General features: G+C 47.1%; 1 protein-coding gene and 1 long non-coding RNA gene across 3 annotated transcripts in view; both read left to right on the top strand.

Moving 5' to 3' along the window:
• Positions 1–304: 304 nt before the first annotated feature.
• On the top strand, positions 305–3,242 carry LOC115612811. Its single transcript, XR_003993162.1, has 2 exons — positions 305–1,956; positions 2,053–3,242. It is a non-coding gene; the product is annotated as an uncharacterized LOC115612811 (long non-coding RNA).
• Positions 3,243–4,422: 1,180 nt separating this feature from the next.
• Positions 4,423–24,767, top strand: part of CHSY1 (chondroitin sulfate synthase 1) — a 74,580-nt gene continuing 54,235 nt past the window's right edge. Inside the window, exons 1-2 of one of the 2 annotated variants that reach the window (XM_030497576.1) lie at positions 4,423–4,856; positions 13,602–14,097. In XM_030497576.1, the coding sequence (XP_030353436.1) occupies positions 4,588–4,856; positions 13,602–14,097 (765 nt within the window). In that variant the 5' untranslated portion in view covers positions 4,423–4,587. Of the gene's footprint in view, positions 4,857–6,303; positions 6,374–13,601; positions 14,098–24,767 lie in introns of those variants that run through there. The other variant, XM_030497577.1, reaches the window with a different exon arrangement.

Here is a 24,767-nt window from a genome sequence, read left to right on the forward strand (position 1 = left end):
TAATGTTCAGTGTAAATTGGCCTTACTGCTTCTTGGGTAATGTAATACAGCTTCCAGTACCTAAAGGAGCTGACAAGAAAGCTGGAGAGGGCCTGTAGGGACAGGACAAGGGGAATGGCTTTAAATTGACAGAAAAGAGATTGAGATGAGCTCTTAGGCAGAAGCTCTTCCCTGTGAGGGTGCTGAGGCGCTGGCACAGGGTGCCCAGAGAAGCTGTGGCTGCCCCATCCCTGGCAGTGTTCAAGGCCAGGTTGGACACAGGGGCTTGGAGCAACCTGCTCTAGTGGAAGGTGTCCCTGCCCGTGGCAGGGGATTGGAGCTGGATGAGCTTTGAGGTCCCTTCCAAACCAAACCAGGCTGGATTCTGTAATTCTATGAATTGCTAATCCATGAGCTGTTCTGTTCTCGGGTATGCTGCATCTTGACACTTGCTTTTTAAATACGCATTCTAGACTTCTTCAGTGTTTGTTGACTCTGGTCTGGGGGTAGCACGTTAAAAACACGTCACCTTCCTCTCTGTGAGGGAGAGGAAAGCTCTGGTGCCTTGATGCACCACGGCCGTGCTGCTACCACCACCCAGCCGATGGCAGCAAGAGCTGTGTGGGGAGCAGGAGGGTTTTCCATCGCCTCCAAAGCCCTCACTGCAGCTCCTTGGCTGGGAAGGGCAGAGGAGGGCCAGGGCCCGGCGCCTGCACTGCGGGGCCGGGCCGGGGGATGGCAATGTTGGTCTGGTTTTCCAGCAAGAGCAAACGGTGACATTTCAGAGTGGTTTTGTCCCTTGAGCGGGCATCGTCTGAGCGATCGAGCTGAGAGAAAAGGTTGGGACTGGTCCGTGGCAGGACCAGAAGAGGATGGGGAGGGGAAATGCTGGAGCTGGGGAAGGAGTTTCTGCATCATTTGGGAAAACGCAGCGGAGCTGGAAATACTGTGACAGGAGGAAATGCTGCTGGTTGCCCAGCTAGATTTTTTCCACCGTGAGTCTGTTACCTTGAATATATGAAGTATGCTCATTTTCCAGTGCCTGGGTAGTTCTTAAAGTATCAGTTTAAGTACTGGAACATTCATGATTAAAATTTCTGGAGTGCTTGAGAAGTAGTTCACTTCTGTAACTATTACTTTAAAAGATGGTAAAGAATGTCTATTGTAGAAGGCACATCCTGTGTTAGAGTGGGCTCATCACCGTGGAAAAAGTGGAAAGGGAAACCAATGGGAAAGAGAAGTTGTTATAATGCAGGATATATCTATCCTCTATAGTGTAGAGTCTCCTACGTGGAAGAAACTTTGTTCTTTTGGTTTTAAGCTTCTTTATTCCAAAAGGATGACACCTATTCTGTACGGACACAAACCAGCTCAAAAAGCTGCTCCAAGGACTTGGTTTTTTTATCTTTTAAAAACAGGATTACTGTTTTGTTAATCTGATTATGAATCTGAACTGTGTGGGCCTGTCACTTGGGCTCTCTCTGGCTGGTCTGGGTGCTAATCTCACTGGAGTGGCTGGGATGGGAGCACGGAGACAGAGCACACACGATGTGCATCCTCTTCAGATGACCCTTCAGAATATTTCCTCAAGCAATCCCACATGGCAGAGAAACCATGTGTATAAAAATGCTTTTATACTTGCATACAGTGTTATATGAGCAAAATACCGTGCCTTTTAATATACAGTAGAATTAAAGTGCCAACTATTTACTAAGAGCTGTGTTAATGGGGGAAGGCACTTAAATGTGATTATGCAGTATGACCTTTCTCTGCCAACCAGATTAAGAACATACTCTAGGCAGGTAATGCCAAGGTTATAACTCAGCTGGAAGAACTAAACCATCCTCTTCCCTTAATCTGCCTTTTCCTCCCCCCCCTGCTTTTTTTCCTATAGTGGAAACAGCAGCTGCTTTATGCAAGAACAGAGGAGGAGGCAGGAGCAGTAAAGGGACATTTGCCCACCTAACACTTTGGAACGTGAGTTTGGCACAATAAATGAAGTGAGGCACTTTGATGTGCTCAGGGAGGTTGTGTGAGGATCACAATGTTCCTGGGTGCTACCTTGTTTTACAGCTTGATGTCTCAGACTTAGAGCTGGTGTGATCTCATCCAGCAGCAGCCGCATGAACTCTGAACGTGCCTCCTCTCCAGGTTGAATCCTGACTCCTAGAAAGCACCTTTTCCTTCTCCTGCCATTCCTTGAGTGCTCTCTGCTCACCTCCTGCCTGGGGCGAGGCCCTGGTCTATAAAGGAGGTGTAGGGAGGTGAGAAGGTGCCAAAGGAGAACCGCGGGCAGAGGAGCTCTAACACGGGAGCGTGCAGCTCCGCTTCATCGTTTCCATGTGTGCTAAGTCGTGCAAAGCTTTCAGTTCTGATGACTAACTTCTTTTCTTCATGGGAAGAAGCCAACTGACAGCTCCTCAGCCTCAACCCTTCTCTCTTTTATTGCCTTTTAACCACACTAGCTCTGCCTTTTCCTGCAATTCATAGGCCACTGGCTTTCCCTTGAATCAGGAGATTTTTAGTGCTGATTTGGAGCGCACTGAGAGTAATCCTGTTCCTGCTCACGAAGTTGCCACATCTCCCTCTCTTGGAAAGGAGTGGCCTCACTTCTAGTTTTAGCTTCAACATCTGTCCATGTCCTGTATTTCAGGACCTGATGATCGAGCTTGGAGGGGAGAAGCAGAGTTTGAGGTTCCTTTTGAAGAAGCTTTTTATAGTGGAATAAAAGATCCATGAGTTCAGAGTGGCAGAGGCTGAGGATAACTCCAGACTTGGCAGAAAGGGATCAGGGCACCAGTAGTTAGAAATAATAGTGAAGCTTTGCAAATCCTGGGAAGTAGAAAGGAATTCCGGTAGTGGTTTGGGGGGGATTTCCCCATATGGAAGGGATGGAAAGGATAGTACAGCAGAAAAGGGTTTCTTGGTGTAAAGAGCAGTTTGGGATTATTTTACTAGGGACGAATTGAAGTGGATCATGGGTGACACTCGCTGTTCTCAGAGGAAGGTCCCAGAAAGGCAAAGCTCTGGCTTTGTCAGAGCAAACGTGGGCAATGAAAGGAGACCTCCTGCTCTTCTTTCCTGTTAATTGCTTGTATTTCTTCTCTAGTTTCTATTACACCTTGTTTTTGTTTAATGCCATAAGTTGTGGTGGCACTTCCCTTGTGTTATTCATTGCTCCTGACATCACCCTTGTTCATCGGTGCTGACCTCTGTATGAGGATTGCACCATCACAAGAGCAATAAAACACCCCAAAAAAGCATTTTTGTCAAGACTTATCATTGAGTTAATTTGGTGAGCAGATTGGGATATTACCTGCTGGTTCTAAGGTACAAGGTTCCTTGGTACAAGGGTTGTAAGAATGTCATATATGGCTCTTTTTGACTTATTAATGTACAGTATTAATTCAGTACAATGTCTGCTTGTGCAATGGTTCTTGCTCAAGAGCAGGCTGCCTTTATGCTGAAACTTTCTTCTTCTCAGCTTGTTGTGGATGACACCACAATATAAATAAGTTTGAAAATGGGAAAGACTGGCCATTGGAGATGCAAAAGTGGGCAGGAAATGAAAGAAACCACAATGATAAAGCAGGAGGTCAGTGGGTTGGGTGGATATGTTTGTTCTGTACATGTCAAGGGTTTGGGGCTGCAGTAGTTGAAGCTGAAGCACTCTGTAGATGAAGCACAAGTTAGTTACTGCAGCCAAAGAAGAAAGAAATCTTCACCTGGTACAGCTGAAGCAGTCGTTATAGCCTCTGGATGGAAACAGACTGACCTATTTCTGGTCGGTTTAATTAGCAAGGTGGGAAAAAATGGGAGAGCTGCCAGTGCTTTCGCCCTTCCCTGGCACCAAGGCATGTGCTGTATGAATGTATCAGTGCCAAGTGAAACCAGGGCTGGGGGCTGCTCCTCGCTGCCATGCCTCCCCTCCAGCTCTGCATGGTCTGAGGCAGCACAGCTCTGGGGCTTGGGCAGCAGGAACCCAACTCTGCCGTGGCGGGAATGGTGTGTTTCTGGATGCGCAGGCTAGGCATGAGCTGTGCCGGGTCTCTGCAGGGATGGGTGATGGACCTCTGCCACCGGGCATGGCACCGGGTGCTGTCCTGGGTCAGGGTACCAGCCTCTCAGTGCCTTCCCATCCTGGTCCGAAGGGACCCGAGCCATGCTCCTGTGCAGGGGTCCCTGTCCTGGGGTTGTGCCCAGGCCCTTAGTCCCGGGATCAGAGCACCCATGCTCAGGTTCTGCGGTCCCTGTCCCCGTGTGAGCTGCGTGGCGCAGGCGCCGGTCCCTGCGCTGCGGCCGCATCCCGGGGCTCGGTGTCCCTGCCCTGTCCCGGGCGGGAGCCGAGAGGTGCTCGGGGGGGCGCTCGGGGGGCGGGTTCGGCACAGCGGCCGGGCGGGGCTATGGGCAGCGCGGCGCGGGCCGCACACGGCGCCTGTGCCGAGGGGCAGGGCCGGGGAGGCGGGCGCCCCCTTCCCTTCCCCTCCCCTCCTCTTCGCTTCCCGTCCCTGCCCCTTCCCCCCATGGCGGCGCTGGGCGACTCGTCGCGGCTGGCGGCGGCGGCGCAGCGCGGGGCGGCGGCGCTGTGAGGAGCCGCGCGGGGCGGGCATGGCGGGCCGCGGTCGCCGCGCCTGGCTCAGCGTCCTGCTGGGGCTGGTGCTGGGCTTCGTGCTCGCCTCGCGCCTCGTCCTGCCCCGCGCCTCCGAGCTGGCGGCGGCGGCGCGGCCCCACCGAGCCCGCCCGCAGGGCTGCCGCCCGCCGCCCGCCGCCGCCGCCGCCCCGCCGCGCCGCCCCGGCCCGCCGGCACAGAGCTTCCTCTTCGTGGGGGTCATGACGGCGCAGAAGTACCTGCGGAGCCGCGCCGTGGCCGCGCACCGGTGAGCGGGAGCGGGCGGAGGGAGGATGCGGCTCCGCTCGGCTGCCTTCGGCGGGGATCGGGGCTGTTCGGTTGCGGGTTCGGGTGGGCTCGGGGAGGCTCGGTTCGGGGTCGGCTGCGTTCGGAGAGGCTCGGTTCGGGGTCGGCTGCGTTCGGCCGCCGTCCCTGAGGAGCGGCTGAGGTAAGAGCCGCCGGGCGGGATGATGCCCGTGCGGCCGGGGTCCCCCCGCCGGCCCGGGACCCGCTCCCCCTTCCCCGGCACAGGTGTGAGCGAGCCGAAGCGGCTCAGCCCCGGCTCTCCCGGCACCAGCCCGGGCGCGGTGTGGGCAGCACCGGGGCGCTCTCCGGGCGGCCGGGCCGCGGTGTGTGTGAGGGGGGAGAGGTGCCCCGAGCTCCCGTCTGCTGCCCGGACTGGTCGGTGGAGACGTTGGGGATCGAGTTGAGTCGCCATGAGGCTCTCACACGGGCTGGTTGAGCCGGTACCTGGCAGATGGACCCAGCGGTCATGCCTGAGGGTCAGGCAGCCCCTCGGTAGCAAGGGGCACCTACCGCCCGTCACTGGGAGAGAAGAGGTATTCTCCCTCCCATTGAGTGTAGCTCCCCTCAATGCTTCTACTTTGGGCATGGCTATATCACACTGGTGCAGTCCTTGGCTGCTGCTTCTGAAGAGAGCTGTCACCCCGATAATAATTAATAATCATCATAATAATGATAAAGTTTAGAGGCTGCTGTAAACCCCTGGATAGGGAAAAAAAGACCACTGTGCCGGGCAAGAGCATGTGCTTAGGAATGAGACTTAGAAAGCGCATCTGGGAACAAAGAGTAAAACCACCCTCTGCTCGCTACAGCTGTTGCTAAGGCTGGACCAGGTAGGGAAACAGCTCCAATAGGGAAAGTCAGCGTGGGTGAAATGCTCCTAGCTTTGGGCTGGTGAAGCTAGGGCAGGAACCAGGGTGTCGGAGCTTTGTGTTCATTACCTGAGCCCCCCCATCTTTGTGCTCTGCACTGCGTGTGCCACTTGCTGTAGTCTCCAGCCTTAACTGGGTATGGCCGTGAGTGCCGCGTGTGAACGGGACTTGTGGCCAAAGCCTCGGCAGCATCAGAATAATCATCTGTTCTGTGAGAGACGTGTCTGTGGCTTTGGTGAAACTCTCTACTCTGCTGAAATATGCAGATTGCTCTGGGGTTGGAGCCAGCAGGCAGTGCTGGGAGGCTGTGCAGGAAGCACGCTTGGGAAATCTGAAAGAGTTAAGAGCTAACGTGTCAGCTCGGGTATACCCCAGCTTGGATTGAGAGCTGCCCCACCACTGCTGTCAGAGGAGCGGCCAGGAGCTCTGGGGAGAATCTTTGTCTGATCAAACATCCCCTTTAGACATGTAGAACAAACCTTTCTCTATCTTCTGCCTGCCCAGGTTGAAAAGTGCTTGGCTGTGTTGGCCAGGTCAAGAACAGGATGGCAAAACCATGTATGATGGACCATCTCCGCCTCTCCCTGCCCAGCTCTGGTTTCAGGAAAGGGTAGCTCTCTTTATATCAGCATCAAATGCGGTAAAATTGCTTAATTTGGGCAATCTGAAGCATATTGTCCACCAACGACGGTTTTAATGGAAACTTAATTCCTTCTTTCAGTAGTAAAGCTGTAATTAACTTAGAGAGGGTGCGTGATTGAGGCTTTAAAACGAGTGAAAGAATCTGTTTCTTCAGGGTTATGTATTCACTGTGTGGGATGGAGCATTTTGGATTGCAAATGTCATGAGCCGTGTAATTTACGTTTACATACAGAAAGGCTGGAGTTGTGCATCACATAACAGGTTTTATGGCAGAATAGTTTGTCTAGCATCCATCAGATTTTCTGTCAAGAATTCAAGAAAGGGAAGTTTATCACAGTGTCATCTGGAGAGGCGTGTTAGTTGTGGAGCGTTTCACTTTGCTGGCGTGGGAAGGATTCTCACCCTGGCTTTGCCTGTGCTCGCTGAGCAGTCCCGTGCTGTGAGAGAGATGGGTTTACAGAACCAGATCTGCAACGTCTGCTCACACACAAGAAATGGCTAAAGATGCGACTTAACAAATCCAGCTAATGGAATCAGACTCCCTCAGCCCTCGGAAGGAGATCCGAGTGTTGCTTTTTACTGCACTGCTATTTTGGTTTAACCTCTAGAGATGATGTCTGCTCTTGGAAGGGATGAATAAAGAGACCTCTTAACTCTGCGGTAGGGCTAAATGCATTTTTTCTCACCTCCTGTAGTAAAAGAAAGGACCTAATGTCCTGGTGACAGGAAGACATCTTTGGGGGAAAGTGGGGAGGGGGGAAGAGGAAGACGAACCTGAAATCTTAAATGGCTTTTGATTGCCATGAAGTACTCAAGCAGACAATTGCTGGGATTACTACATTGACAAAGCATCCTGGTGAGCTGAATCGCTGGCACAGCCAGGGAAATGGGAAGCTGCTAGCAAGGCATTCCCGGGGTGGCAGCGTGTGCAGAGCCTTGATACGGCGGTAGCCAGAGCACTGAAAGGAATTAGGGATTCAGAAGCTGAATACCTCCAAATTGCTGTGGCTCAAAGGCCATTTACAGACACAGCTAAAAGGGACTGGAGCGGAAAGCGTTTGCTGATCCTTGCTGCTGTGAATCCAGATAGGGTCTAACAAGAGGGGAAGCAATCCACTTCCTGAACATCAATCATGAGCAAAATGACCACTGCAAGGCAAAACGGGCCTGCTGGATTTTCGGGAGACGCCAGCTCTTTGAAACAGTCATGCTTTTGTAGTCTGTGAGGCAGAGAATGAGCTTTAGATCTACTACAGGTTTTCGGAGAGCAGATTTGCAGCTTCAGCAGTGATTGCATCTGACAGCCAGGTTAGCAGAGCTTCCCTTCCAGGAGGCCAGTGAAGTGCAGCAGCAGAAACTGCGGTGTCACATCAAAAGACGAGAAATAGTTGGGAAGAGGCAAGCAGGAAGGAGTTAATTTATGGCTGGGGTTCAGGGAGAGTGCAACAATATGTGCTAATGGTTTTGCAGTTGAGGGGAGTTGTCCTAAAAGAGCTAAAAGGAAGGAGAGGATGGGAATAAGCAGTCTCCTAGAAGACTTAAGTCTGCTGTCTCGGGAACTGTATCAAGCAGTTAACCCTATCTATCTATCTATAGCTAGCTAGCTATCCTTGTGTGTAGCAACTAGATTTCCCGGGAAACGTGGCAGGGGACTAGTGTGAATGCAGTTAATGGCGAGATGTCAAGAGGTTGGTCTCCTGCAGTATCTCTGCAGGGGCACAGCCGCAGTACTTCTCAGTTTGGGACAGTCCCCATGGCACCTTGAAGTGCCCACAGGCCACATGCAGGAGAACCATGGGTGATGCCAGGGCTTGTGCTAAGCTGTCTCAGTCCTGCAGAAGAATGCCCGCAGAGAGGCTCTGTGTCGAATGTCCTGCCACTCTGTTTGTGGTGGCTTATAGGAAACAGACTGCACTGGAATCTAAATACCTGAGTGCTTGGAAAAGCCTCAGTGAAAGGCAGCCAGAGGGATTTGGGGTCTAAAGGAGTTTGTATTATCTGTCTACGCCTGCACTAGCTGCTGCAGAAGTGTAATACAAACCACATTTTTGTATTTGTTTTAAATTCAGAGCCAGGGTTGAGGCTGTTGGGTGGTATTTGGTTTTGGTCCTTTCTGGTTGCTAATGAGGTAGTATGATGGATTGTAGAACATGCACCCTTGCCTCTTGGGAGACGTCATCTGAAGTGACTTTGAACATCGTGACAGCACAATACATGTTTTGCTTAACATACTGCAGTATTGCAGTAGTGAGCACTCGATGTGTCCTGCTTTTGCATCCTCTTACAAAAGTATGACATACTTGGGCTTTCTAAGCAGTAAGTAGTTACCTAAAATTTGCAAGAATTTGTATGAAACAAATACAGGGAGAGCAACTGGCCCTAATGCATGGGGGATAAGGAGAATCAAAGTCACTTCCATACCCCAAAATAATCATATAGCCCAAATCCCTGGGACACCTGGGCTTTGATTTTAGTCTGACCCACTGAGTATCAATGTGCTTGTGGGGGATGGATCTGTTTCTGTTCCTGTTTCTACAAGGAAGGTGGACAAATTTCCATGAACAGAAAACTGGCATCACTTTAAATTGGAGGAGTTTAAATCAAAGGACTCGAACAAGCTGTGGAAGCTGTTTGGATTGCTTCTTAAAGCTAGGTACCAAGCTGTCCTGCAGAAAGCAGAAGGGAGCTCTCCCTCAAAGTCTGAACTCTCTATTGCAGATCTTAACTGACAAGCTCCTTTAAACCCAGCTGTAAATGTAAAAAACCCACCAGCTTGTTTTTCTGGCCTCTTGTGATGGTCATTGTGCAGTACCTCCTGCTGGTTTCCATGCTCAGTTCTCCTGGCTAAGCTGCGGTGCAGTGAATATTGCTGAAAAAATGGGACCTCGAAGAACAGTTACGCAAAACTAGCCCTAATGCAACATGAAATTTAGCTGAGCCATGTATTCAAGAAATCAGCCTTTTATGTCTTGCTGAGTTCTTAACAAATTAAGATTTTCTTTAGCGCAGTTATTCAAGATGACTGTTTCTCAGAACTTTAAATGATTTCTCTGATCTTCTCTAAGTGAGGTTCCTAAACTCCGGAGAAAACCCAAGTACATCTTTTGTAATTGTCTCCAGTTTGGGTCTCTACAAAGGGAGCATTGTCTGCCTAACGCTGCTGACTATGCTTCTGCTGAGTCTGCAGAGCTGATAGCAAAGCAAGGTAATACAAATAAATAATAAACACTGGAAGCTGAAGATAAAACATTTCCGGATCTATGCTCCTCCTGCTCCAAACTATGCTTTTTAAAGTTCCTTTTAAATGAAGAAATGGTTTACGACAACATTTGGGGACTACAGTAGTGGTCATTTTAGAACATGCTGGGATTTCTATACTGCATGAATACCTGTACCACCTCTGCACCCTATTTGCTGGTGACTTACTCCCGTGAGGATACACTTAGGATATCTGGTGCGCAAATCAGATAAGGGATGATCAAATTGATTTGGTAGTTGCCGGTAGCGGGGATTTACTAGGGCTAATGCCCTCTGCTAAGAAATTTCTTCTAAGGAAGCATTATCTAATTTTTATGATGTTGTTTGTTTAAATTGTACTTTCATTTCCTTGTCAATGTCAGCATCTAGTTCATTGGAGTTATGTGCCATGTGCACTGAGAGAAACCAGGTCACACACTGTCGTGTATGTTTTCAGCACTGCTCCTGGGGAAGGTAATAGAGAGCCTTGCTGTCCTGATTCATGCACATCCTCCTGGTTAACTGAGCAGATTCAGATTACACAGAGCAGATAAGGTTGGGATCTGTCAGAGTAGTTCATTTGCTGTTTTTTTAAATGACCAGTTCAATACACATATCGGTTGTATTCAGAACCTGATACTTCTCTCTGGGCAGAGTCAAAATGGCCTTGAGCTGGCTGAGGCTACCAGCGATTGCTGCAGTGAAGATGCAGGAGTCTGATGGAAGAAATGTGACCATATTTCTTTTAAACAGCTGAGGGTGATGGGAGCCCTTGTGGGGGGAAGGAGAGTGTCAAGTTTGAGTAAAAATACTTTTCCTTTTTTTAAATTATCAGACATACAATTAATTTGCAGATAAAGTCTTATATTAGAGAAGCCTGGACCAGGAAAGCAATCTCAACCGGTGGAAATGGGTGCTGGTGGGGCCACAGAAGTAGGAAGGTGTTGAGACAAGAGCTCCGTACTTAAGGAGCTGAAGGGGTCATGTTGCTGCGCATAACCTGAGAGCAGACACTGTAAACCAGACTGGGGGTGGGAGGACAGGCAAGAAATGTAGCTGTTAACACACTGATCTGCAGAACCACTTGTGGTCTGATTCTTTGCAATGTGAGATAAAAAGGTTAAAAGTAGCTTTGATCAGAATTCATCCCTGCATTTACCAGTCCTTAGTTCTGTTGATAGCTGAGGTCAGAAAAATGTACTTATAGTTCATCTTACAATCTGTGGTTTGGCTGCTTTGGCCAAGTGCATCGTGTTTCCTGAGCAGACTGTTCTTTTTGTATTCTTAACCCAAAAAAGGGCCATATCGAGCAGCGAGCTGTGGCTTAGACATAAGGAGCAGCACATGGTGACTCCCATTGTTTCAGCCTCTGCTGAGCAGCGCTTGTGTTGACACACTCAGGCAGTTTTTCTATATGGGAGCATATTCCTTCTGAGTTTGAGCAAACGCTCAAAGCCACAGTTACAAGTAACACAATTTCGTCCTAGAAGTTGTCTTGTCACAGGAAATGAGCAAAGGCTTAGTCAAGCTGTGCTGGGGCGTGGTCAACGTGAGATCCCAAGGCTGAAGTGACATTGCGATGCTGACCCAAGTCGCACACTGATCCTGGGGCATGGTCTTTCTGTGTGCTCTGTGCCCCCAGCCTACACGGGAATATGTCTCTGGTTTGCTCCTGTTTTAGTATGAAACTTAAATATGGCCTAGATGCATGTTAAGATGGGGTCAAACTGGCTTTTAGCTGAGGGGTTTAATGCAATACGATGATTGGGAATCAAAAGTGCCAGGGTTCATGGATGAATATGCGTTTTGTTTCTTGTCCATCGAATGGAAACTATTCTCTTGACAATACTTTAGGGGGTCCTGAGGTGAGGGTACCTGGTTGGAAAGCAGGGAGTAAAGTTAAACTGGGAACCAACACATAACTTCATCTGCTGATTGGCTGGAAAGTGTCCTGCATTGGGAACTGGTCACCATGGATAAGCTGAGCTGTGTTGCTCAGCAGCTTCTGCGTTTTCTTTCTAGGAGATTAAAACATGAATGTGTCAAGTACCTTTAGTGAAGAAGTCTTTTAAACCCCAGAGTGGGAGTTGATATGGGAAGAGCAATTTACTCTGTAGTCTTTTCATTCAAGAGCAGATGATTTTTATGTGGAGCGTGGGTGTCAGAAAATAAACAGCAGAACTTCCTCAATAGTTAGTGAAAGTTCAAGATCTGAGCATGTCTCATTTCAAAACAGGCAGTTTACAATGCTTTAACAGGATGTGACTTTATGACCACTGGTACCGTGCATTAACGGCATCACTGATGATTAAAGACCTCATCACCTCTGTTGTGAAGTCAACAGGAATATTTCCATTGGCTTTACTCTGTGCTCCTCTAGGAAGCTGGGATCTAAGCTTTTCCTTTGAAACACTACCCATGGCAGTGAGAAATCCAGAAGACAAAGCTTTTAAAGTAATAGGGCAATATTCATTACACAAAGCTGCATTAGCAAGTAACTGTGAAGGTGTTGAAGTTGATGCTCAGTTAGTATTAATTAAATACCTTTGCATTTCCCGGTGGAACTTAAGGATTATTTTTCTCCTGAAATAAGTTTATATTTCAGCCTTTGTGCAGTAGCTAGTTCTGGAGATTTCAAATTTCAGATGGTCTGTACTGCCCAAAATCTGCTCTGCTTTTGGCAAGAAACCAGTGCTGAGAGGCATCTGGTGAAAGTGACAGTGATGCATTGAAGGAATACTGTGTTCTTTACCTTGAGAGCTTTGAATATAGATTATATTCTGAGCAGAGTCACCAAACATAATTAGAAAATATTCTCCCCCTATAGAAAAAGGGGCAAAACCTGTTGGGTTCCCAATGAAAATAGTTTTCTGTGAAGCCTATGTGACCTCTGCTTTTTCCCAGGTAGAACCTGAGAAAATGGTACTGAAAGCTTAAAATTACCAATTTTTTAGGGCAAGGCTGTTATAGTTACATGATTGAAAATCCTCGCTGAGGGAGTTTAAGTGTTCTGCAGTCTGCCTTGAGGAATCATCCTACATCTCTTCCTCCACCCGAAGTGACCCAGTTTGCCCATGCAGATGGGTTGGATTTGGCAGAGAGGAGCACACAAGGTGTGGAGCAGATGTTGTTGCTGTGCTGCTTCGACAGAAAAGGCTCCTCTTTTGTCATGTTCCCCTTTACTAAAATCTAGTCTGAAGTGTGTGGAAAGCTGCTGGAGGTGCTGGTGTTTGTAGCACAGGGTCATCTGTTGGGATCATGTTTTGCGTGCATCCCTTAGGACTACTTTTGTACTATGGACAAACCCATTTGAGGTGACTGTTGCTACCATGCTCTGTGCTCCTCCGGCTGTCGCAAACAGGAGCGTTTTACTTTCATTGAAGCCCTGTATACTCCTCCACTAGTATCTGGAGAAGTTGCTGTTTGAGTGGTTTCCTCACAGGTTCATGTGAAATTTACATCTTCTTACTCTGTGGAAGTCATAAGTCTGAATGCGCATTTGAGCTTTCGTGGGGCTTAGAGGGAATGGAAGGTGGGACCCGATGCTGAAAAACTTGCGGGGAAGCTTTTGAGGCATTAAATCCAGTCTGTCCATCTTTGCTCCCATTGGCTTCACTCTCATCCTGTGACCAGTAGCTGGTAGACCAGTGCTGAGTGTGCTTAAGCAATCCTGCCTGCCAGTAGTGAACTACTACTACTGAATGAATTTTCTACCAGATAGAGATGCAAAAATGATAATCAGATGCTTGTCATAGCAGAATCTTTTGTGTGTTATACCAATTGCTCTGTGTGCTGTGTGAATGTCCTCATTTGCATGGAAAAAAATAACCCTTCAAGGCATTTAAAGAGGAAATTTGTAAAGCAGATGAGGTGTAGTTCCTTTGAGTTGTCTCTGGTAGCACTCTCAGCCTGTCTTGCTTTGCATACTTAACTAGTCCTTATTGTCTTTTTCAACCTAGAACGTGGTCCAAAACCATTCCTGGCAAGGTTGAATTCTTCTCCAGTGAGGGTTCGGACACCTCTATTCCCATCCCCATCGTGCCGCTTCCAGGCGTAGATGACTCTTACCCGCCCCAGAAGAAATCATTCATGATGCTCAAATACATGCATGACCACTACTTGGACAAATACGAATGGTTTATGAGAGCTGATGATGACGTTTACATCAAAGGGGACAAACTGGAGAGCTTTCTCAGGAGCTTGAACAGCAGCCAGCCCCTCTTTCTTGGGCAGACTGGCCTCGGCACCACGGAGGAGATGGGGAAACTGGCGCTGGAACCAGGCGAGAACTTCTGCATGGGGGGACCAGGAGTGATCATGAGCCGGGAGGTCCTGCGGAGAATGGTGCCCCACATTGGCGAGTGCCTGCGAGAGATGTACACCACCCATGAGGACGTGGAAGTGGGAAGATGCGTACGGAGGTTTGCGGGAGTGCAGTGTGTATGGTCCTACGAGGTAAGGACGAGGGCATGGAGAGTGAGGTGTGTTTTTTGGGCGAGGTAGAGAGGGTGGGAGGGATTGCTGTTGGACTGCTGCGCAGCAGTTCCTCCAGAGCTCTTCACCATCCAACTATATAGTTTCTACACTCTTTCTTTCCTACAAGTATTACCCTGCAAAAGACTGATGCAGATATGGAAGTGCAACAGTAAGGAGAGAAGTGGAGCCTGACATTAGGCATTTTGGGGTGGGGGGAGTTACAGTCATCATTCATAACAGATATGTTTGTTTAGACAGAAAGGGAATAAGCTTAAATCAAAATGACCACAGGTCCCTGCAGACTTGACTGTCCAGGCCTCTTTTATCTTCTGTAGCTGGGTGTCAGTGTGGAAAATGGATGATACAATTACTGTGTTTCCTACCGCAATTGAAATGTGCAAGGCTGACAGATGTTTGCCTGACAGTGATGGTTTTTCCCTAAGCTTAAGAGCCACAACAGAGATGTCTCATGGTGGCTGGCACTGTCACCCTGTGTGCTGAGCTGCCTCCCAGCACAAGTCTGCTGCTGCTCAGGGGACTCGCTGGCAGCCCCATCCTGCAGAAGCCTGCTCAGCAGGTCCTTGACGTCAGCAGAGACAAGCCACCACTCTTGCAGCAGAACTCGGGGTCTGCCCACACTGATGTGGCTGCCAATTTAGCATCTTGGGGGAAAAACCCAAGAGAGTCCCCATCCTGTTTGTGGCAGTTTCCTGCTGCTGTTCCTGCTGGGAGCTGGCAGCTCCTCGCAGGGGTGAGGGGGCTTCTGCCCAGTGTGCTCTTTGAGTCCTAGGTGTTTACAGACTGACTGAAAACACCTGCAGGGGTTGAGCTGCAGCTTCTCCTCTAGTTCCTAGGGAAAATGCTGGTGGAAATAAGGGAGAAGTTGAGGGCAGAAGAGAAGGTGAACAGTTTGTGTTCTTACACAAACATTTGTGACTTGTATGCAGCTCTTGCTTTGTGCTTTTATGAGATGTGGTAAAGAGGGGGATTCTTCTGCCCTCGTGACAGAGAAGCTGTGGTCACGGGTGACAACAGATGCTGCTGCTGACCCACTGGCAAAGACTTGTGTTAAACTTTTGACACTGACTTTCTGCTCCTAAAAGCTGTTGCTTTGTTTCAGTTCACAGTTCAGTGATGGGAAAGCCTCTGAGGAAGGGGAAGGAGGTTTCCAGCTGCACTGATTCATTCAGATCTTTTGTGCATAAAAACTTTCTGGGCTAACGGTGGCTCTCCACGTTCTCTACTTACAGACCTGGAACTAGTTTCTGTATTGCCAGCATTGTGGTTAGCCATTCATAAGGAGTCAGTAATTTTTTCCACAGTCTTTAGCAGCATAAAATTTTTCCTCTAGACATTCTGAGTTGAAATAACTCCTAGTGTGAATGCCTGCACCATGTGGCATTTGGTAACTTCCTGAAAGTCAGCATTTTGGTCTTACTGAAACTGGCAAAGACCTCCTACATTCAATATGATCAAATTTTGGCTCGTAACAGCTAACGATAGCACACAACTTCACTGGGAATTCTACCTGACAGAATTAGATTGGGCTTTTCTCAAAATCAGTTTTGTTTCATCAGCTACTGCTAAATTACCTGTATTTAACAGTGCTGGGTTCTCCCAAGTGCTATGAATTACTTAAAATTGATTTGTGTGAAGTGTATAAACTGTAAGATGTTCAGAAGTAACCCTTGAGTGAGAGATGTTAAGGATCAGCTGCTTTGGAGAAAGGGAAGAGTTCTGGTGATGAAAGCTCGCTGCTTCTGCATGAGTAAGTCCACTCTCATTTAGTTGAGGCTTTTCAATTTAAAAACCTGTCATTTTTTTCCTCTCTTTGTTTTTTGATCTGGTCCTCTCATTGCCCAGACAACTAGATGAAAAGTGCCTGGTATTTTATTTAAGATAAAGCAATGGCTGTGTGAAATAACACAGCTGTCAGAACAGCTGTGTTAGGAAAGCTTGGGGTAAAAGCGACATTTTCCGTGTCTTGTAGAGTTGTGAACATCAAGTAACAGGCCACTGCAAGTGAACTGCAAAGCATTGGATTTCAGTGAGCTTCTGACAGAGCAAAAGGTTTATCTGTGCCTGCTCTGCTGGGGCACAGCCACCACATCCCTCACGATTCCCATTGAAAGGGAAGCAGCTACAGCACAAGGCTCAGCGAACAAAACGGCGCTGGCCTCAGAAAACGCAAACCTCAGACTTCTCCTTTGCTTCATGCGCTTCCTGTACTGGAGAGGCTCAAGTGGCAGCACAGATGAGGAGCTCGAGTCTTTGCAGTCACACCCCAGCTCTTTGGTTTCATTCTTAGCATCTCGGACATGGGATGTCCTGCTGGACCTCACTGCTGGTGGTTTTTTCCCTGTGCACTCGTGCAGTGGGCTCTATGCCCAGAGTTGTTTTACTCATCTCCATGACTGTCAGTGCCCCCTTTCTCTGATTTTAAGATCCCACAATGTCTTTACTGTGCTGCTCATCTTCCCTGGCTCTGGCTCTGGTGCGGTGCCAAAATTCATCTCCAGGCCCAGTTCTGTGGTTTTTTTCCGCTCACAGCAGTCTGTCTCAAAACCTCTTTTTCCCCCCTTCCTGTGTTTCTGTCACTCTGCTGCTCTCTGCGGTGCTGCTTAGACCACTTCATCAGTGGCACCGGTTATTGCCCGTTTCAAGACTCGGAAAGATTTGTTCACATGCTTCCTGCCGTCAGGAGCTTTTCAGCAAAAACAGCAAAGGAATTGACACTGAGATCCTTTGGACTTCCTGTTTCATCTCACCCCAGAAAAGAGGCAGCAATGGTATGTGCAAGCTTGAGGAGAACTGAGGCTCCCTGGGCTCTGGGGAGCTTCATCTCATTCACCCAGGCTGCTGCTTCAGGAGCAGTTTGCAGCCCATGATAGATTCTAAGCTCCTGTGACCAGGTTTGTAGCTGTTACCTTACTTGACACAGATCCAGTGAGTCACAGATGAGACACGTCTCTGAAATGGTAATTTTTTTATGGCAAGGCTTATCACCATTGTAAAAATAAAGAGCAGCTGGAGCTACGAATTTTATGCAGCAAACTGGAAATAAAAAATCATGGAAAGAATGGAGCAGTGAAACCTCTGAAGATTACAGATAAGGGCTTGAGAGTTTATGAAGCGAGATAGAGCACAGTCCTTGAAGAGGACAAAAGGCTTGTACTGAACTTGCTAGGAAGTGGTTTTGCATTTCTAGTGAATACTGGTATTTTGGTCCTGTGGCACACTGCTGCTGTTCTTCTCAGGAAAAGTTTATATATTTGTCTCCTTTCTTCTCTCATTCCTTATGCCAGGAGTTCCAGTTTGTCCTGTGTGGATCACAGAGACATGCTGGTTTTGTTTTCTCATACACTGCCATGTGCATGGTCTTGGCTATTCACCCTGAGAACAGGTTTCAGCTTAAGTGACCAGCTATCTCATTTGTGATTTAAACGATCCCAACGTATTGCTGAGCTCAGTTTTCACTTTGAGTCTGATGTTTCCTTTAAATGCATCTGAATTACAAAGCATCACTCTGCAGCTCAGTGTTGTTTCAGCCTTGTTTGTAGCTGCTGCTGGGTATTTGTTCTAATTTGTGTTTAATATCCTCACCTTAAGAACACTGGGAACTTCTATACAAGCTCTTTGTAGCTTCTGGAAATCAAGGCAGTGCTGAGATATCCCATTCATTTCTTCAGTAATAAAACCCTTCTAGCCCTGCTTTCAGGTGATACTGACTGCTTCGTGTCCTGCAGCACAATAGAAACAGCTGGATGCAGCTTACACTACCCCTGCCTGTTGGTGCAGATGTTTTGTCTCATTTTCCTTCTGTTCTGATCGAGGTAGTGGGAGAAATTAGGTAAGAAGCAGCAAGTGTGTCTGTGGGGAAGGGGCAGTGCTTTCCTCCAAACTAGCAACAAAGACTCCCTAAATGTCCTGAAGTGAGACAGGGGTTTTTTTATGATATACGTGAAAAAGAAGCTGTGACAAGGGGAGTGATCCCATTGGGAAACATGAGCATCAAGGAAGCGTAGATCCTACTTTTGGGGCATTAGCGAGGGGAAAAAGTAGGGCAGTGGTGACTGGGAGTAGCGGGGGACTTCTGGGAGAAAGGGGGATTTGAATTAAGGTTTTGTGTGGTCTTTCATCTGGAGTAATTGAAGATAATTGCTACTCTGAAATCCACTGAAGTTAGGAAAGCCCTTCAAGCGCATTGTATCTGCCAAGTACATTGGCAGAGCCAGAACATACCGTGTCTGGAATGGACTCTCCCATGGGCAAAACTGCAGCTTATGGTTTCTGTAAGATAGCCAGAAGTTGAAACAAGATAAAAAGTGCTGCAGTGATTGATCAGAACTGAAAGGCTGGGGACAAATGCAACTGTTGATGGCTAACCTTGCTTTATCCTCTGAGAAAGAACCTTCCATTAACGAAAAAGAAGATTCATCCTGCTTGTAGTTGGCTAACGTCTGGCACACAGCACACACAGCAGCAAGAGCTGTACATCTCAGAGCAGGGCAGGATGGGGTCTGTGAGGAGGTGCTTTGGGCAGGGTGCTCTGCAGCATCTTGGTTCACTGCAGTGGGGTTGGGCTATGATTATTTGATTGCTCTTGCTCTGTAGACCCTTGCCTTGGACACAAGCAGCAAGTGGAAGAGTCGACTTGTCTTTGTGGTGGGAACATCCACAGCGGCGCTTCTGAAATGGGACACTCTAATACATATGTGTTGTCCTGGCTTCAAAGCCTGGATGTTTATTTTGCAGTCAGAGCATAGGTACTTGGTAAACCCTGACAGCAACAGATACCTTATCTCACCGTCTGTGTGTAGCCCATTGCATCTCTTCGTTCAGGAAACGTACGATACAGATTGTGTGTGTGTGAGAGAGGGAAGTTACAAACATGCCCAGTGCTTTAGAGTAGATATTTATAAATCGTCTTACCTTAAGCACTAAATTTTATCTTTGAAACACTTCAGAGAGATCTCTTTGGCTTCAGAGTATGTTGGAAGTGGGTGGCCATCTATTCCGGGGATGAGGAATGGCATTTTGTCAGAGGACAGACAGGTAACACTAGAGAAGGGCATTATCTGGGCAGAGGAGGTGATGTATGGGGCTTGGTCTGAGACTAAATACATAAGAGCAGGCAGAGAGGTCAAAGGAGAGAGTAAAGGCTGTAATTTGGGTTTGTGGAACCAAGACGTGGGTTAGGAGGGTTTGGAGTAGGAGATCTCAGATCTGCACCCAGGTCCTGACCTGGCTCTTGCACTTTAAAAATAATTGAATATTTGAGAACCAAATATTTCAAAGAGGGAAAACTTGACATCATTGAGTCATTGTTAGTGCCTTCTGAACTTGGAAAGGTTTCTTTGTTGTAGAAATCAAGAACCACTTTGTATATAGAGCTAAGTGGTGTAACAAAGTGACTTGAGTGTGGATCCCACTGACTTTCTGCTGGCCATCATTTTAAAAGAGAAAAGCTGTGTGCTTTGTGCTTACACATACGTGCCTTTCCAGTCCATAGAGACTGTTTGAGACTGACCTAGTTTTTGTGAGCACATGGTTAATCTGCCCCTGGTTAGCTGTGCGACTTGATCTAATGCCTAAGCTGAGGCTTGCTGAAATGGGGACGTTGATTGTGTGGTGCAGACTCTAAGGAAGCTTCAGCCATGAATCCAGCAAACAGAAGTGTTGCTTTTCCCCCCATTATTATCTTCTTGAAGTGCAGTGGTTCAGTTAGAAATGAGGATCTGTGCAGCCTGTTGAGTTTAGGGAGCCATCAGGATTAGTTGTTATCTTGAGGACAAGTCAGGAAAGGCTAATCCTTCATTGTGACAGGACAAAGAACTCGAATAAAACAGCTCATCATCCCAGTTTCTTAACTGAGGCATTCAGAAGCTATTTGAGGATTTGAGTTTGTTGTGTTGAGCAGCAGTGGGGGTGGGCAGAGGGAGGTACATCTGAGACTAGAAGCTTTATCTAATGTATTTTTCTCTTCTGAACTGATGGAAAAAGCCATCCCTGTCTTGCAGGATAGATTCTTACTTTACGGCTTGCTGGAGCTGTGAGACTTGGTACTTGGAGGAAATAACATTGTGCTGTGATCAGAGCTGCTTACTGCACTGCCTCTTGTAGCTGAATCCCACCTGACTGGAGACCTTGGAAGGACACTGCTAAATTCCAAATCTGATCAATATGTAGCCCTGGTAATACCTGTGTAGTTGGGTTTCTCCCATGGGTCATTTATGTCTGACCAAACTGAGTTGGCAAGTTTCCTTTTCCATTTTATTTAGTCCTTATGTCCGTGTATAAAAGATGAGGGTGGGAGAATAAACCACTTCATGGCTACCTCTGTGCAAACAGAATCTCTGTGAAATGTCCCTTGTGACTAGACAGTAAAAAAATACTAATAAAGAAATTGTCTTTCTCAGCTGAAGTGGACATGAAGTGTTTTCAGCTGGGCTCTCAAAATGCAAGTTTTTGGCTGATCTATATGTACAGGGTAACTGTAACCTGGATATTGGGATTGTGTGTGTTAATCATGTAAATTTGGAGAGAATATTTGCTTTTCTCCACTCAAATCCATTAAAGGCAAGTTCTGTGAGCAGCTTAAAGCACCAGCACCATGGAGGTGTCAGAGCCTGTAAGCACGGGAGAGAAAAGCCAGACTTGTTTGGTAATGGGAAATAGAAATGAAGTGCTGATGTGGGGAAGGGGCTTAATATAAACTAGCTGAGGTCACCAAAGGGATGGTGGGAACAACCTCAGCTCAAATGCTTTCAGTGCTGTATTGTACTTGGAGGATTGTGTTTTGAGAAATACTGGATTGTTTTAATAAAAGCAATTGAGTTATTACAGAGAAGAAATGAAAAGCAGCTCTTTTAAATGGATGGATACGTTGGGGTTGATGCCGTATCTATTTGTTACTTAAACCCCAAAATAGGTTTATAATGTAAGACAATTTTCTTTTGAACTGTCAGTGACTGAACACAAAGAATTGTCCAGAGCTGCTTTAGACAGTGGTTATAGGAGCTGTGTTGGTGTGTAGCACTCACCTGCAATGAAGGCTTTGCTTAATGCTTGTGGAGAAAATAGGACCTGGCAGGCTAACTCTGCCTTGGGCCAGCACTGAGTGGCTGCTCTGTGAGCATTGCCCTGTGCTGTCAGGGTCCTTGGGCACTCTCTGAGGATACATTTGTGATCTATACAGTCACCTTTTACAAGTTCACCCTGTTTGTGGTCGCTGGTCTGGTGCTGGGAGATAGATTGAATAGAGCCGTTAACACCAGGTGACTCCTTACCTCAGCCCAGGAGCTGCCAATTCCTCTTCTGCTTCCCTATTCCTAAAGTCGCTGTCCTCAATGGACATTGTGATTCCCCAAGTGCTGACAAGGCAGAGGATGGCAGTCATTGTGCCACCGTGTTTCTGTTTTACAGCTCACAGCTGCAGTTACTAATGACATCTGTCTGTTCAGTCCTCCTGTGCATTATACCCAAGCGCACTTAACATATGTCAAGAAGGAGCTTGGCTTTTAGGCTGTGGTGGGGGAACCATTGGTTCATAGATGAACAGGGAAGATGCAAGATGACAACCTGGAACATCCTGTCCTTGCAGCAGGCAGGTAGCAGTGTAACGGGGTGCTCTGTGCTGTGAACCGTTGCGCATGGTGTGAGTACTCCTGCACACAGGATTAATTGTCCAGGATTTGTCTAACCTCATTTCCTGTAGAAACCTCCTAGCTGAATTGCTGCTGCTGCTGTTCTGTGTTCCAAACCCATCTGACTTGGAGCAGAGAACTTAATTCTACTCTTCTGGACTGTTGCACCACCTTTAATTGATCCTTATAATGCTTAAAACATTTTGGCACTAATTTCCTCTTAAAAGCTTATCTGGACTCCTGGCGGTGTGAACTTCCATGGTTATCAGCTGGAGACCTCTAAAATCTTGGCAGAAATCCTGATTGCCTGAAGGGTGGGGATTATCTTCCTGCATGCGTAGACCAAAATGACCTCTCTGTGTCACAAAAAAGTTGGGAACATAATTAGAAGAGTTTGGGGAACCAACTGGTTTTGTTTTCCTAAATCCTGAAGTTTCAGCTGAAAGTGTATATGGGGGTCCTCACAGAATGTAAAATTGAGTTCTGGTTATTTCTGGTAATTTCTTGCATAAAAGTGAATTTCTACTGGTGTCTTTTAGATGTGTTTTGAGCAACTTCAAAGTACTGTTACAGTAATGAAGCAAAGATGAAGATTTGACTGATTTTTATCAGGAGGGATTCTTGAGAACCGATTGAGCTTCATGCCATTGCTTTCAGCTTATGTGGTGATGGTGACTTCAGTAAAAGAGCCAAAGCCTGCATGTCATTTAAATTTTGATGACCCAAAAGTGTTTTTTTAAAGACTCTTGGAATAGGAAATGCCCATTTATCCATTTATGCTTTGTCCACACTGCAGTGTTGTACCCTGATATGAAGGATTGCTGATCAGAGGAAAGCAACTACAGCGAGCTCTCTTTCCAAGTAAGCACCCAGCAGTGTGTGTGATGCTGTTTTACCTGTGCTGCTGGCAGTGCCTTACTCCCAGCACTGCAGATGAAGCTCCGGTGCTCAGCTTCTTACTGAGCTCCTGGGAGCATTGCTGGGGTCGGGCAAACTCCTTCATTTACCATCTGTTCTGGTTTATGGCTGAGAGCACATGGCAGTACAGGATGGGAGCCCTAAATATTTATGCAGAGCTGTGAGATGAGGCTCCTAGAGCCAGTGCTTTAGAGTCATTAGCTTAGAAAGAGGTTTAGGGAAAGGCATGACTTGCTCTTGTGTAATGAAGAGAGCACAGGTAGGGTCATGGCCACTGGATCTAAGTTCCATCCAAGTCTCTGGGTTTAATCCTTCCTACTGAATGGCTTTAGGGACTTCCAGCTGAGTGCTATATTTTTCTTCTTGGAAGCCGTCTTCAGAAGCATCCGGTACTCTTTGTGGGTTAAGCCCAGGTTCTTAGACAGAGGCTAGGATTAGCAATGAAATAAATGGGAAGCCATAGTTTGGACACAGCCAGCAGTTCATTAGAAAGCAGAAAAGGGTGGCAGAAAGCTACTTGCAGTTCCAGAATCGCTACTGTCGCCTTCTTCCAGCTGCAAAGAAAAGCATGTTATCAGAGAAATAAAGACATTAAACTTGTCTGCCTTTGGGTTGCCTCAGCTTTTCGGAGGAGGCAGCCAGCATTTGGGTGCTGCATCCTTGCCTGCTGTCCTCTTGGCCATGCTCAGACCTTGTGTCAGTGTGCTTTCTGAAACGCAAGTACAAGTTTGTTCATGAAAACTCATTGCCTGCTCTTGTTCATGGTTGCCACTTCACATTGGTGCAACTGGTTAGAAAAGTGGCCTGAGAATGGCAGCAGAGTCTTAATGAAGGTTCCTCTGCTCATAGGCCTTCAATGGGTGTAATTACTTGGCAGTAACTTCTTTAAACCTTATTTGAATTAAAGGTACATGTTTTGGCTGGTTATGTCACCGCTGTATTAGTGAGGAATGCAGGAGAGAGTGCTAGCTTGCATTAACTGAGCTGCCTTAATCCTTTGTAACCATACTTTTTAGTATGTTACTGTCTTACAGAGAGAAAAAACATTTGCCCAGGGGACAGCAGAGTTCATCCTCAGCATCTCTGCGTAAGGGCAATATTCTTTGTCCTTATTAAGGACAAAGAAAGTTCTTAGTAAGTGGGTGTTGAGAATTAATAACGTGTAATTCTGCATAAATACTCGGGGAACTGTCTGTATCTTAAGTCTGAGGTTTTATAATCCTGTTTCCTACAGCCCCCTCAGTGTGTGGGTGCAGAAGGGGTTCAACGCCTGACACAATGTTTTAATGGTTTCATACAGCCTTCAGCCCAGATGTTGCACTAAAAACCCCTCTTGTCTGAGCAGTGACTCCAGAGCACACACCTCTCACGTTCGTTGTCCAGGTCAGCACAAAGACTGTTCCTTGCCTGTGTATCTTTGCTGTTGTGACAAAAGGGAAATTAGCTTAACCTTGACACAGGTGATAATGTCAATAAACCTCACCATCACCTTCCCTTCCCTTGTTTGTTCAACATTATCACAGATCATTTTACTGACGTACTTGGGTTTATATCCTTCTCCTATTAAGACACTTCCTAACATCTTTGGCCAAGGGGATCTTTATTTAAAAAACAAATAAAAAACAACCAACAACTGCGAGACAATAGCAGATTTAATCTTCATAAAGCAGCAGGGCCTTTGCTTCCCTGGGAATATTTGTGAGCTGTGGCTTTTCCAGATTTTGGGCATAGCAATTTTTCTTTTGGCTTTTTCAGATAATCTTTTTCCCCCCCTTTCTGACTCATCAGAGTTAAGATGTGCTCCGTGGTCACTGCGAGAGCCTTTTGCAGATGCACTTTGTCTTGCTGCATTTTCCTGGGCCCAGCTGGAAGCCACCTCTGATCCTGTGGAATAGTGAGGTTCGCTGATGGTAGCATCACTGCTGCATGTGCTTGTGTTCAGGAGAAACTGTCCACATGGTTTCTTATCTTTTCTAGGCCAAAAATAACACCAGAGCTCCTGCAGCCTTAAAGAATTAGCTTAATTTCAGAACTGGAAAGTAGGGTGAAGATGAAAAGGATATTTCAAAATATATAAAATAGGAC

Source organism: Strigops habroptila, chromosome 9 (assembly GCF_004027225.2).
Source record: "Strigops habroptila isolate Jane chromosome 9, bStrHab1.2.pri, whole genome shotgun sequence".
In the NCBI taxonomy this organism is placed as follows: Eukaryota; Metazoa; Chordata; class Aves; order Psittaciformes; family Psittacidae; genus Strigops; species Strigops habroptila.